Consider the following 14291-nt stretch of genomic DNA (forward strand, 5'->3'; position numbering starts at 1 on the left):
GTTTGGACAGTATATTGTCAGCAATTGAGGTAAGGACAGTTTCTTTGCCCAGTGGCTAGCTTTTGCCATAAAGAAAGCAAATTCCATATGGAGGTTCTTTGATGCCCATCATCCTTTTATGAAATAGATTGGTGCTGTCAGGAGCAGATGTGGCTCACTGTTATGAAAAGCCTTAGGTTATTAAACATATTAAATGTCATATTCTCTAGGTCTTTGAAGTGTTTGAAGATTATCTATCTAAATATATCTGTGTATGACCTTGAAAACATACCTAACCTGACTGTAAGTTTGACTATTATAGATGACTACTAATCTGTATTTCTTAATGATACTTTATATTTTTTAATGAGCTTCATAAACATAATACCCTAAACAAGAGTTGAGACATACAACAAAAATAACTTTAAATTTATATCAATATACCAAAATCCATACCAATGTGAAATATTTGGGGATTAATTGTTGTTGTTTTGGATTAAAGTAGATTCAATAATATACCCCTTTTTCCTGTTATTCTTATATCATACCCCCCTTTTTTCCTTTAGAAAGAGATCTTTGAATTTGACTCTTTTGTTTAGCTTCTTTTTCTGGCTATGACCAATAACAACTTGTAACCAACTTTCCTAAACAATGACATTTATAATCCATTGAATAACCAAAGGCCATCTCTTGGGAATGTGGGCATCATTCTCTACACTACTTCCTGTTGTTGTTGGGTGCTGGTGTCTCTGGGGGAACCTCGAGAAAATCAGGATAATTGTTAAGTCTTGACTGGAGTATTTTGTGAGGCTGGATCATCTCAGCCAGCAGCCTTGAAGCTGTTTTGAATGCTGGATCACCTGGGCCATCTGTTTTTTATTGGTGTCTGGTACCCTTGCTCTGAAAATACATAAACTTTTAAAGGTAACATACATTCTACATTAATACAAGTGTAGATTGTGCATTGTACATAAGTCAGCCAAAGATGATTTTTTGTTTATGTTTGAGCAGGTAAAATATACATCATGGTTTTGAGCTGCCATATGGGTGCTGAGAATTGAACCCAGGTCCTCTGGAAGAACAGCCAGTGATCTTAACCATTGAGCTATCTCTCCAGCCCTGAATTTAGTCTTGAAACCCAGGATGATTATATATTATATATAGTAGCAAGATAGATGAATTAGAGCAATATTGTAAATAGAACAAATGAAAGTATATTATCAGGCACATGGCATACTTCTTAATATTTAACTGTTTCTTAAATCAAGACTAACACTTTGTGTGGATTGTGGGTTAGGGAATGTTTTAGATAAAGAGAACAATAGTATGTAAAATGGCTCTCCAGAGAAAGAATATCATTCTCAGAGAGTTAAAAGTAGTAAAGCTTGGTGTTCTTGAAGGAGGGTTTTGAGTGGAATTGTGGAATGAAGTTTGAAAAGGAAATGAGGTCAGGTTTTAGGTCTTTGTTATATGTAAGTGCTAATTTTATTCGCAGTGACTTTATAGTTAAAATTTATTTAGCAAAAGGAAATCTAGTCAAGGAATGAGATTGTGGAAACAAATTGTATACTAATATTGAAGAAAAGCTATATTGGGTACTATATCTTTTTAGCTAAAATGAGACAAAGTATGTTATTGAAATTTTTATTTAAAATTAAATTCATACCTATATTGAGAATTGCAAATAATATTCAAATTTCTTTTGTCCTTTTAGCAACCTGGAAGCTTTTCTAGCTGGTCTGGCAGTTTCCTCATGGATGATAGCATGTCTAATACACTGAATAACCTTGAGGAACATACTACTGAATTTTATAGCATGGATGAAAATCAGACTGTTTCTGCTCAGCAGAATTCGCCCACAAAGTTTCTAGCTGTAGAAGCAAATGCTGTACTGTCTTCTCTACAGACCATCCCAGAATTTGCAGAGACTCTAGAACTGATTGAATCTGTAAGTTTGAAATTATGAAATAATCTCATGTTTAGAAGCTTAGTTTAATACTTAACATTTACCAACTTAAATATTAAGCATTGCCTAGTTTTGATCTCTTTTGTAGAGATTTGTAGCAAAAAAAAATTAAAGGTTTAAGTCCTCTTCAAGTATGTGTCTTAAAAAGATGCTTTAGAATTAAAAACTTAATTCATTATTAGATTAATTACTTAAGTTCATTAGAACATTGGAAACTAGAGAAACTATAAAGAGGAAAAATTAAATCTGTATATTTAGACGATCATTTGATGTAATTCATGTTATATTTTTGTCTTCTACTTATATTATGAGCTTGTCTTTGGTTTCTGAACAAGGTCTCACTGTATATTTTGTCTCAATGTATATTTTTGAACAAGGTCTCACTGTATATCCTTGGCTGACCTGGAACTCCATATGTAGACCAGGTTGGCCTTGAACTTGCAGAGATCTTTCTGCCTCTTGTCTCCTGAATGCTGGGATTAAAGGTGTGTGTCACCATGCCTGGATCTTAAATATATTTTTCAAACTTGAATTTTGAGGCTTTATAGTATTCTATCATATGACTATAAGTTTATTTACTGACTGCATTGTTGTTCCTGTGCATTTAGAGGGCCTCTAGATTTTCAGTATCACCAATAAAAAGTAATATTTATAGAAGGCTTTGTTGTCGAATTATGACAATTATACACTTGACTATATTGAATTTCTAAATCAAAGTATGTTTTCCATACAAAGTACCAAATGGTTATGTAGAATTTCATAGTATTTTCCTGTTTAAGAGGATGATTTTATGATGAATTAATTCTTTTTAATAATAGCCTAAAATAATCTTTTCTTTTTATGTAAAATATTCTGACAGAAAATTTCAGCTATTGCATTAGATGAATCATTATCTTGGAATATTCCAAATTGGTATTATAAAAAAGTTGTAATATTTTCTTCTAAGGTGGTCCTGCTTAATTAAACAAAGATGTTTAGACAAAGTTTGTTCTTACTGGTAAAAATAAGTAAATAACTTAGTAGAAATTATCATTCTGTGTTCAGATCATATTTAACTAGGTTACAGCTTAACGAGTTAAGAATTCAATTTTTTGTAGGATCCTGTAGCATGGAGTGATGTTACCAGTTTTGATCTTTCTGATGCTGCTGCTTCTCCTGTCAAGTCTACTCCAGTTAAACTAATGCGGATTCAACATAATGAAGGAGCCATGGAATGCCAATTTAATGTCAGTCTTGTACTTGAAGGGAAAAAGAACAGTTGTAATGGTGGAGACAGTGAAGCTATTCCTCTGACATCCCCAAATTTGGTCAAGTTTAGCACTCCACCAACCATCCTCCGAAAGAAGAAAAGAATACGAGTGGGTCAGTCTCTAGGCAGTGAGCTTGGTGATGGCTCGTTCAGTGAAGGCAGTACCACAGCATTAAAACACACACCAGTGAAAACACTACCATTTTCTCCTTCACAGGTACTAGTGTTTTTATGTTCGTAAATGTAGACAAGATGAACTGAATTGGATCTTTAGTGTCTTTAATAGCAGTTGGTGGCTTTGTTTTTTGTTTGTTTTTGTTTTTTTTGTTTTTTTTTGAGACAAGGTTTCTCTGTGTAGTTTTGGTGCCTGTCCTGGAACTTGCTCTGTAGACCAGGCTGGCCTAGAACTCACAGAGATCCACCTGCCTCTGCCTCCCGTGTGCTGGGATTAAAGGCATGGGCCACCACCGCCTGGCAGTCGATGGCTTTGTTAACACAAATACAGATATATTTAATGTATACATGAGAATGGTGAACTCAGAAAGTGTCTCACAAAGGGTAGTATCTTCATTGTAGCACCCTAGAATTTCAGGAGCTAAAAGGGAAGTTTTCTTTGTCATATAGTCCTATTTCTTTATAAGACTCTTCAGTAAACTGGCCCCTAAAAGTAAAATGATTTATTTGCCCAATGGTATATAATACAGAGCTGAGACTAAGATCCAGTATGACTCTTTGATCCTTGACTGTTCAGCATATATACCTGACATGCCATAAACAGACTTTAATCCACATATAACAATTTACATTTTTATTTACATGTGAAGTTTTCCTTTTTGACTTTTTTTTTTTTTTTTTTTTGTTTTTTTGAGACAGGGTTTCTCTGTGTAGCTTTGTGAGCCTTTCTTGGAACTCACTCTGTAGCCTAGCTGGCCTCAAACTCACAGAGATCGCCTGCTTCTGCCTCCCTGCTGGGATTGAAAGGCATATGCCACCACTGCCCGGCTCCTTTTTAACATTCTTTTGAAGAAATCTAGACAATAATTTATTCTAAGAATCTCATGTTTGGATATTCGAGACTACCTGCTTAACTTCTTAGTAATATTCCATGCAGCAGATGTATACATTAGGATTATTTTTATTAATATAAAAAATTTGTTACATTCCAGGCTTATGTCACATTTCTTATAGCATATCAGTTAATTTTTCTAAAGACATTGGAAGCCAAAGCGAATACAGTTTTGAAGTTCAGCAGCTGCTATTTGCTGAAAGTGTTTTGATTATTTTAATTTTTTTCTTTTGCTGTGATAAAATATCCTAACAAAAGCAACTTAAAGAAGGAAGGGTAGAATTTATTTTAGCTGAAATTTGAGGTGACAGTACAGAGCAGTCACAGTGATAGGAATTGAGAGAGCTGGTCGCATTAACATCCACAGCTGGAAGAGAGCTGTGAGTGCATGTTGCTGCTGCTTAGCTCAGTTTCTGCTACCCGGAGAATGGCCTCTTCTCTTTTAGGCTGGGTTTTCCCACCTCGTTTAACCCAGTTAAATTAATCCCTCACAAGCATGCAGAGGCTCATTTCCCAGGTGATTCTAGATTTTGTCAAGTTGATAGCACTGATCATCACACATGTTAGAAAGTTTTGTGAGAGAAGTAGGGAGCTTAATGGTCAAATAAATATGGAGAATGCTGGAATATTATTGGAGGTGTGTTTTAAGTTGGGAAGATGAGTAGGATATGGTAATACACAGCTACTGTGATCTGAAAATGTTTGAGGTATTATAATTTACATGAACTACAACATGAATAGTATATTCTTCCTCTAGCTCTCAAAATTCAAAATTATTCCAAGGAAGATGAGTTTTTCCATTTCCAGAGCTTTATACATTAGTAATTTTTACTGAAGTAAATTCTATACAAGTGGAAGGTGCTTATATCCCATGCCATTTGGATTTTATCCTTTGAAAGAGTTTGATGATTTAAGTATTAGGAGACAGGAGTGATAGAGATAGAGTAGATTTCCATATTACCACTTCTAGTCTGCTATCGACAAAAGTAAATTAGGATTTCATAATGGTATATAAGTTAAAACTCAGTTAGTTAGTTGTGTAATTTAGAAAGTGTTTTGTCTGCTTAAAGTATCTATGCTGCCTTCTAGGCAGGTAGAGTTGTCCCTTCCCAAGGCTTGATCTTCCTGAGTAGTTGGAACTACAGGTGCACACACCATGCCCACTCTATTATTCTAGTCGGAGTTCAAGATATTCTCAAAGAAAAGTACACTTAAAACATTATTTATGAGTAACAACTCACAGTTAACTTTCTCAGTTATACTCTTGTACAAAACTGGGAGATTTATTGCAACAACTATGTATGGTTTCTGTAGGTCTGTATTTGATAGAATACTGTTTTGTTTTAATTTTTTGTGCTGTTATAAAAACCCGACCATTTTTAAGACAACTGTTTCTTAAATGTTCTTTATGTGCTAACCTGTTCAAAGTGGTTAAAGTGCTGAGAGGCAGCAGTGAACAAAACAGAAATGTGTTGCCTTTATGAAGTTTAATTTCCATGAAGTAGAAAGTATATGTAATATTACTGAAAATCTCCTCCTAAAACAACAGAGAAGTCTTATCAGTTTGATATTTATATAGGAATTTTGATCTAAAATATTGTCTGTGAATTCTCTTCCCCTTTAAGTTTTTTAACACATGTCCTGGAAATGAACAACTTAATATAGAAAACCCTTCATTTACATCAACTCCAATTTGTGGGCAAAAAGTTCTCATTACAACTCCTCTTCAGAAGGAAGCAACTCCCAAAGATCAAAAAGAAAATGTAGGGTAAGTCTGTATTGAATAATTATGTCAGGGAAAGCAGGAAGCTTAATGTCAAGGGTATGTTAGCATTTTATTTAAGTGAATGGCATATCACATGATCTCTATGTCTATAGGACTTAGAAGGTTGTTGTTACTGTTTTTAAAGTCACAGTCTTCTGTTTTGTTCCTGTAGAATGCTGAAAACTGGCTAAATGTAGCATATAATTTTTATTTCAAGCAAAATAGTCTTAATACTTTTTCTAAGTCGTTTTTTCCTTTTAAAAATTATTAGAGTATAAGTTACTTTAGGCAGCTGTGTTTTAAATATCTCTGTAATGCTTTAAAAACATATGTCCATATAAAAATGTAGTTTATGATTTTGTATGGCTTTGCCTTCCTTAACATATATGAACTCATATCATGACAATAATACAAATATCTGAATGATTGACTAGGTTTAGAACACCTACTATTAGAAGATCTATATTGGGTACCACACCAAGAACTCCTACTCCATTTAAGAATGCACTTGCTGCTCAGGAAAAGAAATATGGACCCCTTAAAATTGTGGTATGAATACTCTTTATTTTCAAACACTTTCCTAGTTTTAATTAAAGAGAAACTGATTTTTACCATCTTGAATCTTTTAACATTTAAAAATGTTCATTGAAACTGAAACAAAATTTTATCTCTTTTTTTTTTAAATTTTATTTTTATTTTTTTAATCTCTTAATTTATGAATGTAAATTTGTGTTAATCTTCCTTGGCCTGTAAATAACCCTTTGTCTGGCTCACTTTAAATTTTTATGTTCTCATGTTAAGTAGAAGAAAACAGTTGTTAGTGGCATGCTTTTTTTTAAATTAATGTTAAAACACGTATTTAGTAGTTTCACTGAAACAGAATTAATATTTTGATATAGCTACTCACTTAATGCTGTTTAGCAAACTAATGGGTCAGGAAACCTTTTTGAAATTCAGTTTTCTATGTACAAGTTATTAAGTACACCCCAGGTTTTTATTGTGAAGCTAAAAGAGACAATACAAATAAAGGGGCTTGTCTCCAGTTTCAATATAGTGAGTTGTTACTGCTATTATTTTTGTAGCAGTGGTAGCAATAGTTCATGAATTAATATACCTGTCAAGTGTTTTAGTTATTTGTGTTCTCATAATTATTGTTATCTTAAGCCCAGAACATTCTAGATGTATGCAAATATTTTATAAGTTTATTAGAAAGAAAAAAATGTGTTTAAATTTGTTTTCTTCAATGGTGATTTAAATTTTGTTTTATTTTTAGTAATCTTAGGGGATGGGTTCATTAAAATTAATTAATATTTATTAATATTTTAAGTAATTTTGCTGTAAACTGATTAGTTAATTTATACATCTATAGCAAGTAGGAGATAATTTTGTTAATATTAGAAAATTATAAAAGACAGTTTAGAAATAAATACCAACCATTTATTATTATTGTGGGTATGCATATTGCGTGATGTTCTTAAGGAGGTTGAAGGACAGCTTTTGGGAATGAATTCTCTCCTTCCACCATGGACTCTAGGGATAGAACTTGAGTTGTCAGGCTTGTTTTCTTCCCACGGCAAAAGACAGGGTTTAATATACATAAAGAAAAAAAGGAATTTCTGGCAATTGCCTTTTAAAACTTTTGAAAAAATAATTTAGTCCCAGCCACTTGCCTTCTTGGAAGAAGACATTCGAGAAGTTTTAAAAGAAGAAACTGGAACAGACATATTCCTCAAAGAAGAAGATGAACCTGCTTACAAAAACTGCAAGCAAGAGGTAATCTTGAGTATTGTTTATATATTTATTTCCATAGTTAGAGGAGGGTCTTTATGTAGCATTGGCTGCCCTCAAATTTGCAAATCTCCTTCCTGCACTTTCTGAGAGCTGTGATTGTGGGTGTGCTTTTCCATGTCAGCTCTTCCAGTATTACTGTTAATGAGTTTTTATCATGGTCAAGAGACTGGATATAAAGTTACCTTGTAAATTATCTTTCTTAGCATTCTTCATCTGTGAAGAAAGTCAGAAAATCACTAGCCTTAGATAGCTGGGACAAAGAAGAACCGGGCACTCAGTTACTAACTGAAGACATTTCAGACATGCAGGTTTGTGAAGAGTTCATACATTTTTTTAAATGGTTGTCTTAAGTCATGGTGGTTCTCATTTTGTATTCATTGCTTAACCAGATCATTTAAAGGAGAATCATAGGAAATTTAGGATTGTTTTGCCTAATTCAGAGAGAGTTTGTTATCTATGAAGAATATATTATTTTTTAAGCTTGTTTTATTTTGAGAGAAGTTAGTCCTTTGATGTCAAAAAATGGTGATTCACAAAGCTTTAAATTTTAATTACCAAAATATTAGTATAGCATAGAAATTTATTTTGTGTAATTACCAAGATATTACTATAGCACTAGCTATTTCAGTAGAGCCAAATGCTTCCTAAGAGGAAAGTTGACAGGGCTTCCAATCCCAGTTACCCACTAGTCTCTTGTCTCTACTTTTGAATTAGTTATTTTCCTCTTTCTTTTTTCTCTTAGTCAGAAAATATACTTACAACATCTTTATTAATGATACCATTATTGGAAATACATGACAATAGGTGCAACTTGACTCCTGAAAAACAAGATATAAATTCAGCCAACAAAACATATACACTTACTAAAAAGAAACCAAACCCTAACACTTCCAAAGTTGTCAAATTGGAAAAGAATCTTCAGGTATGGATTTATAAGTTTCTTTAGTGATTTTTGTTGTTGTTTAGTCAATGATCACTTTAAACTTACTGATCATAAGTTAATAGTTTTTATTTTAAAGTTTAAATTGATAAGTTTAATAAAAAATTATTATTTTGTCACTGAAAGCAGGTTTGGGTTTGAGAGAGACTCATTCATCAGTGCTCATACCATCTATATAATGAAGTTGTAGCCAAAGATTTTTAGGGTTTTGTTTTGAGACAGTATCTCACCTCATTTTGTAGCTGACCTTGAAATCATAGTCTTGCAGCTTCCGCTTCCTAAGTCCCTGGATACAGACTTGTGCCATCATGCCCAGCCCTTTCATGATTCCGTAATCAGTATGTGTATATATTTAAATCCACTTCTGGCACTTCTTCACCAGTAAAATAAAAATAAATAGCCACATTTGTTGTCCTGAAATGGTAAGTAGTTGGAAGCATTTTCAGCATGATTTTAATGATATAATAGGTCCCAATAAACTCTGTGGATCAGAAGCTATCGAACAAAAAATTTTCCCCTACTCCTCTGTGTCCAGTAAGTAGATGCAAATGAAGGCTGGTGAAATTCTTCGCTTGGTCTCTTAGGAGTTTGCCCAGAGAATATGAGTTGTTGGAGAGGAAGACTTCCTCTTCATGCTACACTGCCTGCAGAATAGTTTCCCTGACATCCGAGCAGTCCCTGGAAACAGGTGTGGCCATCAGATATAGCTACCTGTCTGCCTTGAGCCATGGCTTTCAGAGAGAGACAGAATGCATTCTTTTAATTGATGTAAAATGCTTTGAATTCCCAGTCTTTAATTAACATAGAGCTTCTTAGGAGAGTTCATTATGTAGTGACTCTTACATATAATATATAGAAATCTTTACCCTTGGATAGGGAAGAAAGCAAAGAGGGTGCGCCCGTGGTTTACTTTTTGATATTACATCTTCCTTTTAAGTCTTTTCTTTTTTTCTTGGTACTGGGGACCAAACCCAAGCCTCCCACATACTAGATAAATACTCTACCAATGAGCTACATCTCCAGTTCCTCTCTTTAGAACTGTTGCAAAATTTGGGTACAAAAGCGGTTAATGTTTCTGGTCCTTTTATGATTCATTTGATTTGTGGGGAGTTGTTGGGAACAAAACTAATATACTGTCACCATAGGCAAGTGAACAATATACACAGTTATAATAATTACACAAAATTGATCATATATATTTTAGTATGTGTTTAAAAATATAGCATCTCATTTAAAAAGATACAATATTGTTATCAAAACATTTTATACCAATTACTTATAAAATTCCTAGTCAAAATAATTGATTTTTAAAAGTCTAGTTATGTGGACTGGCAATATGGCTCAGTGGATAAAGGTGCTTGCTACCAATCCTTATGATCTAAGTTTGATTCTGTAGTCTACATGGTAGAAATTTGTCCTTTGACCTCTACATCCATTGTGTGGCATGTTTTACACACACACACACACACACACACACACACACACACACACGCATGCACCACACACACATGCACACACACACACATAAGCATGAACACACTCTAATTATGAAATGGTTTGGGTAGTTAACTTTACTAATTTTTGCATCACTATTGATATTTCCTTCACAGTCAAATTGTGAATGGGAAACAGTGGTATATGGGAAGACAGAAGACCAACTCATCATGACTGAACAAGCGAGAAGATATCTGAGTACTTACACAGCTGCCAGCAGCACTTCAAGAGCTCTCATACTCTAACTGTTACTAAAGCTGATAAAATGGCCTGCCGCCTTACTGTATTTTATGCCAAATTAGGTTGCAATGAAATTTGTCTCAATTAATTCTTTTAAAAGTTTTAATACATTCCTAAAATAGTTTGCATTTTTTTCTATATTGGACAGGCAAAAAAGCCACTTAAAGTAAGGGGTAGGCAAATTCATTACTTAATTTTTAAAAAATGAGACTTTTAAAATTTGTTTTTAAAGAACAAAATGGGAAAATAAGGATGTTCATAGATATTCCAGAGTAAATTTTCAGATAATTTCTTTATTGGATATATGTCGCTACTTTCTCAAGGCTGTATGTAGTCTGTTATAAACAAGTTATGTGTGGTCTCTGAAAGTCTCTATTTAGGAAGCACAGGGGCTTTATGAAGTACTTCTGCATGTGTGCTCATTTATTTAGATTACCATTTATAAAGAAACACAGTGAGAAAGAGTCTCAAGGAAGCTAGAAAGTTGCACTACTAATTTTTGGTATTTTTCAGAAACAATGAAATTAACTACAGTGTTAAGCATATTTATTTGAGCATAGTACTATAAAAGCATTGAGAGCGGGCTTTTTCTTACTAGTAAAGAGTCAGTATTTCTTCATAAGTCTCAGAAGAGCTGAGAAGTCAGCTGAATGTATTGTACAGTGTGTAGGAGCAGGAAAACTGTAAATTAGAAAGATGTCTGTTTTTATAATTTATTTTCATTTTTAAAGCTTAAATGTAGATAATTATATATATACAGGGTGTCTAGAAGCCATTGTTGTTTCTTGTCATTACAGCTAACCTAGTAAAGAATAACTTTGACTTTCAAGTATGAAATAGTTAAGTTATAGCTGCAAAGAATACAGTGTCTATACTGTATGTCACATCTACCTAAATATTGCACTATATCCTTTAAATCATGTTGGTTATAAAGTAGTTCTAAAATGTACTAAATAATAATTTAATATTTTCTTTTTAAATTATATTGGAGGTCATATAAATTAATCTGGTGATTTGTGTATGTGTTTGAAATTTTCATTTTGTTTAAAAAACAATATGGTACCTTACTCCCTAAAACAGTCTGCACTTAGAAAGTTTATTGTATTTACTCAATGTTTCAGAATTAGAAAATATTATCTTTTATTTATACAAATATTTTGTCCTTTTATAAATGTTTTGTGTTTCCAGGTTACAACAGTTGCTTCAGTTGCCTGTTTAGGTGTTTGCACTTATTTTATTTCTTTTTGAAAGAATGTCTTTGCTTATGTGGTAGAGATTTTATGTAATTTTTGAGACATATAATGGTGTGCTGTCAACCTAAACACTGACAGGCAAATAGAATTGTACACTGTAGTTTGAATTATTTATAATTGACACACTCTCTCCCTCTCCACTCCTGAAGTATGCTGCTATAGAAAGTAGCAGAATCGGCTTGCTGCTATGAGAGATGGAAAGAGCGACCACCACTTGCACTGTGTGAAAAGATAAGCAAATGATGGCAAGTTCTCAAGTTAACTTAATGGATTCAACTATTACCAAGCAGATTCTTACAAAGACCAAAACACTACTATGCCTCAAAACCAAACCAAACCAAACAGCTTAAGATTTTAAAAATCTACTTATCTGTTAATAGAAATGGGACTACTGAATATTTTAATGCCTAGTTCTTCAACAGTAGACCTAAAAGGGTTTTAAGCTTTAAATCCAATTGCTAGTTTTTGCATACTATATGTTAGTGAGAAGTAAAGAATATATGTGGTGGTATTAAGATTATGCCTTCTTGATAACAAATAGGTAAAACAATTTGAATCTTCTTAGCATGTTAAATATGTTGATTTTTTTCTAATTAATGAACTTCTCACAGAAATGTTGCTTTGTAAAACCAATGATTGTGGAAAAAAATCATATCATTTCAGTTACTTTGGGGTAATAATAGCACAAAATTCCTTTTAAAAATGTAGCCTTTAGCTGCATTGGATACAATAGTCTCCAGTTGCCAAAGTAAAATATCTCAAACACGCTACATATTTTAAAACATAATTTTTCTTGAGCATTAAGTTAACACAAATGTTAATATATTGTATATAATCCTGGGCTTATGGAACGTAGTACATATTTGGGTTGGTGTTGGTTGAATCCTCAAGTTAACTGCTTTGTTGCTTTTTTTTTTTTTTTTTTTTTGCAAGATTTGTAATCATAAGCATGTCAGGCATCTTAAGTCATCCTTTTTACTGTTCATTTGAATTCTTCAGTTTTCTGAAGATGCCAGGCATACAGGTAGCAGCCATACATGCATGGAAACTGACTACACACATATGATATTGCATTTTGTTGTAAGGTTTTCATATTAATACAGCAATTACACTGACCAAATTTAGTTTTTTTAATATATGAGAAAACTTTGCATTGTAAGAGAATCTTGCAGACAATGTTGAAATCTATTAACATCCAAATAAAGCATCTGTGTACAAGCTGACTTGGTGTTGCTCATTTTACTTTGGTTCTGTGTGATGGGTTTGTTTGAACCCTTAAGACCTGAGTCAAACATTGTGTTCTTACCCTCTGTACTCTTAGAAGTTCCTTTGCAGGTGATTTCTTCTATTAACAAATGTGGCCTGTCTACCAAGCTGCATTCAGAAACATTTCAACTTCCTTTTAAATACTTCCAGGAGTTTAGCCCAGTGCTTGGCTGTGGGTCTCTGCATCTGCTTCCATCAGTTACTGGATGTAGGTTCTATGAGGACAATTAGGGTAGTCACCAATCTGATTATAGAGGAAGGCCAGTTCAAGCATCCTCTCCACTGTTGCTATGAGTCTTAGCTGGGGCCATGCTTGTGGAATCCTGGGAATTTCCCTAGCACCAGGTTTCTCCCTAACCCCATAATGGCTCTCTCTATCAAGATACCTTTTTCATTGCTCTCCCTCCCTGTCCCTCCCCCAACTGGACCATGCTGGTCCCTCATGTTCCCCACCCCCATCCCTTCCCTTCTACTACCCCCTCTCAGTTCACCCAGGAGATCTTAACTATTTCCTTTTCTTGGGACCTTCCATGTGTATCCCTCTTAGGTTCCTCCCTTTTTAACCTAGCTTCTCTGGGATTGGAGAGCAGTTGAACAGAGGGAGGGATCATATGAGCAAGTCGGGGATCAAGATAATGATGGGGAAAACCACAGAGACAGCTGACCCGAGCTAGTGGAAGCTCACTGACTCTGGACTGACAGCTGGGGAGCCTGTATGGGACTGAACTGGGCTCTCTGAGTGTGGGTGACAGTTGGGAGGCTTGATCTGTTCGTGGGGCCACTGGCAGTGGGACCAGGACTTATATGAGGTGCATGAACTGACTTTTTAGAGCTCATCCTCTAAGGTGGGATACTTTGCTCTGCCTTGATGCAGGGGGGAGGGGTTAGGTCCTGCCTCAACTTGGTATGCCAGACTTTGTTGACTACTTTGTTGACTACTCACTGAGGAGTAGATGGGGAATGTGGGTGGGGTGGGAAGGCGGGGAAAGGGGGGAGAGGGAGAACTGGGGATGGTATGTAAAATGAAAAAAAAATTTAAATAAGTCCATGTAACTTTTATTGACATTGGAAATAGAATGCTCAAAGCAGATTTCTTTGTCCCCATCTGGACCTGCCCTTCCTTTGTCATATTTCTAAATGGAGTTGATTTTCCTTTGTTCATCCACTGAATAATTTCTTAGCTTCTTTCAACCCCCGTATTTAAGTCTGCCATGAAGACTCTGTGCATAAGGCCACTTTTATCTTCATTTGAATTATTGCACGTTGTTCTGAGCATCATTCT

The 14291-nt window shown here is 34.3% G+C and overlaps 1 protein-coding gene across 3 annotated transcripts in view; it reads left to right on the forward strand.

Annotated features, from left to right (window-relative positions):
- Window positions 1-12966, forward strand: part of Mybl1 (MYB proto-oncogene like 1) — a 35148-nt gene extending 22182 nt beyond the window's left edge. For 2 of the 3 annotated variants that reach the window (XM_036179929.1, XM_036179928.1), the window contains 8 exons: window positions 1694-1927; window positions 3043-3411; window positions 5886-6028; window positions 6460-6574; window positions 7682-7798; window positions 8020-8124; window positions 8559-8738; window positions 10367-12643. In XM_036179929.1, coding sequence (XP_036035822.1) covers window positions 1694-1927; window positions 3043-3411; window positions 5886-6028; window positions 6460-6574; window positions 7682-7798; window positions 8020-8124; window positions 8559-8738; window positions 10367-10495 — 1392 coding nt within the window. In that variant the 3' untranslated portion in view covers window positions 10496-12643. Of the gene's footprint in view, window positions 1-1693; window positions 1928-3042; window positions 3412-5885; window positions 6029-6459; window positions 6575-7681; window positions 7799-8019; window positions 8125-8558; window positions 8739-10366 lie in introns of all 3 variants that reach the window. The other variant, XM_036179927.1, reaches the window with a different exon arrangement.
- Window positions 12967-14291: the final 1325 nt, after the last annotated feature.

The sequence above is a fragment of the Onychomys torridus genome, chromosome 2, assembly GCF_903995425.1.
Source record: "Onychomys torridus chromosome 2, mOncTor1.1, whole genome shotgun sequence".
Lineage (NCBI taxonomy): Eukaryota > Metazoa > Chordata > Mammalia > Rodentia > Cricetidae > Onychomys > Onychomys torridus.